General features: G+C 40.8%; 1 protein-coding gene across 1 annotated transcript in view; it reads right to left on the bottom strand.

Moving 5' to 3' along the window:
* gabrb2a (gamma-aminobutyric acid type A receptor subunit beta2a) overlaps positions 1-6,658 on the bottom strand; it is a 46,486-nt gene continuing 39,828 nt past the window's right edge. Inside the window, exons 7-8 of the mRNA XM_008420897.2 lie at positions 4,414-4,658; positions 1-643 (exon numbers count right to left, since the gene is read on the bottom strand). Coding sequence (XP_008419119.2) covers positions 287-643; positions 4,414-4,658 — 602 coding nt within the window. The 3' untranslated portion in view covers positions 1-286. The remainder of the gene's footprint in view (positions 644-4,413; positions 4,659-6,658) is intronic.

Here is a 6,658-nt window from a genome sequence, read left to right as displayed (position 1 = left end):
TTTTTTTTATTCACTCTTCTTTTATTCGAGTGCTCGTCAGTCACTTGAAGGTGTTTCCCAAATCCTAAAAGAGTCACTGCTGACTGAAGTGGGTGCTGCTGCAAAAAAAGTCTCTGTGTTCTCCTCGCGTCGTCTGAAACAAACCAGCTCTAAAAAAGTCAGCACACGGTTTTCATCTCGCATTCTCTCTCTCACGCAAATTATTTTTCTTTCTTGATTTTTTTTCACGCCAATTCTTCTTCGTCAGTCGTCTGGCGGGAAGCCGGCCTCCTGGCTCTCCGGGGTTTTAATGGACGTAGTAGAGCCAATAGACCACGTTGAAGAAGGAGAAGACGGTGGGGAAGATCATCCTGGACCACTTATCGATAGAGTTCACGTCGGACAGGTCTGGGATGTTCACCTTGAGCTGCGAGGCCCGTCTCCGTAGGCGGGACTTCTTCTGGGCATGACGCTCCAAGGCACTGTGGCCATAGTTTTGCCGGGCCATGGCCGCCCTGCGGTACTGCAGCGTGGAGCTGTCGTAGGCTAGCATGGTGTTGCGGGGATCCGTGGGAGCTCCCAGACCCCGGGACAGATCCCCGGCACCGCCCATCTCGTTCTTCATCTCCATGGCGCTGAACAGGATGTTGTCGTCGGGGGTCATCTGTGTGAAGGTGCACAAATAACAGATGAAGCCAGGAGAAGTTACTGAAAGAGCGTGAGAGTGTGTTATTAAACTATGGAGCTTTGCAAAAGTATTTACACCCCTWGAACTTTTCCACATTTTGTGACAAAACGGGAAAGCACTWATTGGGACTTTAGGTGATAGACCAACACAAACCRCCGCATAATTGGAGAGTGGAAGGAACAGGAAGGATGAATTTGAATATTACTTACAAATAAATATATAAAGAGTGCATTCAAATAAGGTCTGTCAATAAATTTTACTTCAATCATGTTACACACARCTSGGACAAAGGGTTTTCTGTTAAAACAGGACGTGCAGAGGTGTTTGGAAAAAAATCAATCAGGTYGTCTTAGGTCCAAAATGCTGCYGCCACAGTCCTGACCAACACGATAAAATGGATCACACTACACCTGTCTTTCAACCATCACAATGGCTGTTTGCAAAAATATAGGCTTTGAAAACCTTATTGGTCTATAAAGCACTGAAGAGTCTTGGTCCTAAAGACTCTCAGGTCATGAGAAACCTATTCAGTTTGTGTTCCTGGAACCAGAACTGAACAAGGGGAGTCTGCCTGAAAACCTGAGATACACAAAAACTGATTTCTGTTTTAAATCAGGCCTGAAACGAGTGTTTGCTGCAGCTTAGCCATAAAARCCAAAGACTGCTTTAACATTTCTATCTTCTTAGCTTCTTATTTGGTTTAATGTGTAATTTTGACATTTCTTAGTCTTATGTGTTTATGTCATGTTTATTGTTTTTATTGTTTGTATTGTATTTCGGGTGTCAATTAGAGGGACATTTCAGAAACCTGATCTTTCTGAAAGAGCAACAAGAACATTGAGGTTTACTTTTTCCAAACCCTAAGTCCTGAGTGTAGTTTAGTCCAAGCCATAGGAAACGCAGCAAACATGTGGAAGAAGCTGCTCCTGTTAGATGACACCAAAATGATTTCTTTTGATCTCTTTTGGTTATAGTTCAGTCTGAAACTGAGGAGCAAAACACTCAACATACAAAATCCCCCAGGTGAATCGTGGWAGCACCAGAGTCACGCTGACACTTTTCTTCAGCAAACAGGGAAGCTGGACATGCTAGACTGATGGATGGACAATCTAAATACTGGGGRAACCTGGAAGAAAATCTGTAAAACGTTGTTAAAGACTTCACTTCCTGGCCTAAAAACTGGTCTTAAAGGGGACCTATCATGCTCCCTTTTAAACAAGTTGGAATAGTTCTATGCGCTGTACAAAACATKTTTACATTTTTTGCACAAAATTAATACTCCTTTCTGCCTCAGTTCTACTTATGGTTAGCTCATTTCAGAATGAGCCGTTTTAGGGCTCTGTCACTTTAAATCCAAATAAACTGCTGCTGGCCGCACCACCCAGCTCAACATTTACACCCTATACATCTTTGAGTCTGAGTCAGACCCAGAAACAGAAGAAGTAGAACCACCAGCACAGCCATGAAGAATGCCGCAAGTTGTTTCTGGATGGTAAGTCAACAATAAAACACAAGTCTTTTCACAGAAGCCACCGTGTAGCGCCAACAGGGCGCTACAGTAGAAGGCTGTTTGGCTGGGATTGCTAGGAAACGGGGTAGTGCCCGCTGAGTGTGACCTAATAATCGGCAGGTTTTTGAAATGCCTCGTTTTCTAGACACTAAAAATTTTTTACCTATTGCCAGAAAATGGCTTTTAGAACGTGGGCTTGTTTTAGAAGTGGTAGAGACCCACATGGAAGTACAAAAATTTGCAAAAAGCTACATTTGCATAATAGGTTCCATTTAAACATACAGCTCATGGTACAAAGGTTATTCATTTACAAGAAAGTTCTAGCTAAACTCAAAACTTAGGTCCAGTTTAGATGCATGTCTATTCTTGAAACCGAGCTTTGAGTTATTTTGTAAAGAATTGGGAAAGATTTTACTTATCACATTTTTGGATTTTATCTGCAAAAATACTGAAAACAATGAACCATTTTACTTCAGCATTACAATTATGTTCTGCCTTGTGTTGGTCTATCACATGCAGGCTGATCCACGTTCCCCATAGATGTTTGCAGTTGTTACACCGTATGTGGCAAAGTTCAAGGGAAATGAATACTTTTCAAGGCACTAACCGTTTTAAACTAAAGTTAAGAAATGCTGCAGTGAACTTTAAGCAATTTAGTGTGTCAAAATACTGATGAGGTGCTAAAAATGGGTGATGCAAATGAGTCGAAAACTGCTACTTACAGCCAAGAAAAAGAAAAAAAGTTACATTCTCTTATCATTTGTCAAACCATAAATGATAATACAAGCAGAAGGCTACAAAGTGATAACATTCTTTGAAGGAGCAGTTTGTAAATTGATTCTCATGGAGAAACCTTCGTTGTCATCTCAGAATTTCAACCAGGATATGGTTAAAATTCTGCCGATTCACAAGACAAACTAAACAAAAAGTTAAAAGAAAAAAAAAAGAAGAGAAAAGCAAAGATATACAAAAGAAAAGTGACAGGAGAAGGTTGAGAGAAATAGMAAGGACTTTGCAAGGATGGAGGAGGCTACAGGTTCAGGGCAGGTCGGGAGAGGCGTTGTGGGAGGTGAAATCGGATCAACATTTCTTCATCCATAGCCTGACTTCTGAGGAAAAGCATCATCCCTACAATCCAATCCTGTCCTTGATGTGTTTTGCTGTTTTAGGGTAACTCACTTTGAAGCGGTGCTACTCATCAAACTGCAAATGTGTTTCTAGTATCTRCCCAGTCGTTCTTCACAATTTCTTCACTTGAGTCCAAGTAATGAATGTATCATTTTTCTTCACAGATTTTGGTTTTTTTTCTCGTTTTTGAGATTTTAATGAAATTGTCTTTGTCATTTTCCATCAGCTAGAGTTCAGATTAAATCAGTTCCTGCAGAAATGAAGCTGCTGAGCCATGTTTGTCAGGAAAATGCATGAAGAGCAAACCGAAAGAGGGAAAAAAACACAATGGTGGGAGTGATGGTCAAGGTTGCCTTAAAACTCTACAAAAAGAAAATCAAAGAAATAAACAAAAGACTACAGTATTGTCCTCTGATCTGAACTGATTCAGATTGATGACATTGTTAAGTTTTGACTTTCAAAACCTCCAGTACCTTATTTCTTTGATCGCCTAGTCCTAAAGCGGCATCGTCCACAAAGATGGGATCCCACATCGAGTCATATGCGTCAATTTCCCTCTGTTTCATTCTGGCATACAGAGCATCATCTCTTTGAACTACATTTCCCACCAGCCACTGCAAGCATACAAAATCAGCACTGTTACTTGAGGGAAATCGGAGCTTGCCACACTCAGAAGGAAAGGATGTTTCTCTCTTTTTTTTTTCCTTTTTTTTCAAATTTAAAATTTAAAATGCTGTTGTTCTTAATGGTGCTGAGCAATATTTAAAGAAAGCTCTGGCGCTGCAGCCAGGGATTTTTCAGGCGCCTCGTCCTTTGGGAAACACAAAAACGTGGAGATAAAGTATTTAAAAAGCAGTCATTGCTCCTGCATTCGCTCTTTCAGATCCAAGTCTGTGTAAGAACGTTAAAGCAGCAAGCAACAGAGGGCTGGAGTATAAGTAAATAGAGCTGGTAAAGGACATGAAACATTGATTACAGCATCACATTGGCCTTAAGAGAAGAACAAGAAGAAGAAGAAGAAGTCCTTTGCTCACACAGAAACAAACATACATATCAAAAGACAGCACAGAAACAAAAGCGTTTTAAAAACGACTCCCTCCGCACAAACCTTATTGGGGTCGGGTCTCAGCTTCTCGTTGTTGGCCGTGGCCGCTTTCTCGGCCGCCTTCTTCTGTCTCTGGGGACCCTGGCCGAAGAAGATGTAGTTGACGAAAGCGTACTCCAGCAGAGCCAGGAAGACGAACACAAAGCAGCCCATCAGGTACATGTCGATGGCCTTCACGTAGGGGATCTTSGGGAGTGTCTCTCGCAGGTGAGTGTTGATGGTTGTCATGGTCAGCACCGTAGTGATCCCTGCAGGTCAGTGGAGTCACACTTAAAGAAAATCTTTAGACRAGTCTCTTTCTGTCTCATCCCCACAACAATACATTGCATTGTCTTTTAGAAAAAAAAACTGAAAAAGTGGTCTAGAAATGTCCACAGGATGAGTTGGTGAATTTGTTATTAGTTTCTAAGTGTGCTGGCCGTACACGGCTCCAAATGCTCCATTAACATAAGCATTTAGACGTAGCCATCTTGCTTGCAGCCTCAAATGACCATATTTGGACAACTGGACACAACATGAAAGTGATAATCTAAAGCTAAGTGGACAAATATCTATTAAATATTCACATTCTGGAGTGTTGGATAGCATATCTGGGACGTTTCTGTGATAGCTTCACATCTTCTGCCTTAAGCAGAGGAGTTCAAGAATTGGTTTCATGTCAAAATAGAGCTGGAAAGATGGAGGAGGAGGTGGATATCGTAGATGGATGGATCGGGACTTCTAGAGATGCMGACATACGTCCAGTATGCCGGGATACAGTGCATCCGGAAAGTATTCACAGTATCGYTAAACTTTTCCACATTTTATTATGTTACAGCCTTATTCTAAATTAATTGTGCATTATATTAATTGTGCATTAATATAATGYACAATTATATTAAAKTAATTTCTTTCCTCAAAATTCCACACACCAGTTACTCATTACTAGCTAGGTGAGGGTTGGAACATAGACAAGAGACGTAAATGGAAAGCTTTGGTCCAACTCTACTTCACAGCAACAGATCAGAGCAGAACTCGCATTAGTGCAGACTAAGTCTAAATTTATCTTTACATTTTGTCTCTAATTAATAAAAAAAACAAGATGGGAACTGGTCAAAGAGGCTGCATGTAACATTGAATGTTTGACAAGTACTGGTCGGTTTTAAACGAATATGAGCAATGTCAATATGTCTGCACTAAATGTAAAGCTAAAAAGACACACGCTTTTGAAAACACAGGTTTGGTCTTATAGACTAACTAGAACTTTAGGCTACAGTTCTATTCAGTACATTGGACACAAAAATAGCACAAAAATCACAAACAAACAAAAAAACGACACCTACAAAGAAACATGGTGGTGGCAGCATTATGCCCTGGGATTACATTTCTTCAGATTGAACTAAATCTTTTGTCATGGTGGACGAAATCATGAGCAAACACCAGGCAGTTTTGACCCGAAACTTTCTTCTAAAGTGCTGCAGATGGACAGAGATTTTAATGACGCCGAAATAAATACAAAAAATCCAAGATCATAACTTCATCTGAAGAGAGCAGTTTTGGAATGCAAGAGTCCAGATCTAACTCGAACAATCTGAAGGCAATAGATGTTCTCCCAATAAGAAAGATTTGTAGGACATTTGCAAGACGCAATGGGAAATATTGGCAAAGATGTGGTACGCTGACAGACTCCTACCAAAGACGGAATCTTGAAATAAAATCTTCAGCAAAAATTTTGTGTGCACACTTCTGCACCTGGGCCATTGCAGCTTTTCTCTTCTCCTCTTTACCCTTCTGGCTAAATGAGTTTGTTTCAAGATAAATTGCACCGGAGAGATTTCCTGAAATCATGGTCTCACATTCATTTGTTAYAAATTGCAACCATTATTGTGCCARAGTCCTTAAATTGYTGCTTTGCTTCCCTGCAATCAGTAAGATCAGGTGCCGGTCTGTAACGGACAGTAACATTTGAGCATTCATGTCTGCCTTGTACATTATAAAGTATTTAACTGCATTGAAGAGACAAGACTCGCCAAATTAGAGCCCATAAGGTTTGCAGCCTCCATCTGAATCCCCTGAGACCGAGAGCACGTGTGCTTCATCGGATAATTTCAGGTCAAACAGGTGATATCCACGCGTTCATACGTACTCTGAGCATACCACATCAAAARCATCCCACTGCTGCTGCAAACATCTGTGTTTAGTCACAGCACAATACACCTGCTTTTATGACACACACACACAGACACGCACACATGCACACATACACACA

Source organism: Poecilia reticulata, linkage group LG10, assembly GCF_000633615.1.
Source record: "Poecilia reticulata strain Guanapo linkage group LG10, Guppy_female_1.0+MT, whole genome shotgun sequence".
NCBI classification, from domain to species: domain Eukaryota; kingdom Metazoa; phylum Chordata; class Actinopteri; order Cyprinodontiformes; family Poeciliidae; genus Poecilia; species Poecilia reticulata.
This window is presented reverse-complemented; position numbering and strand designations above follow the sequence as displayed.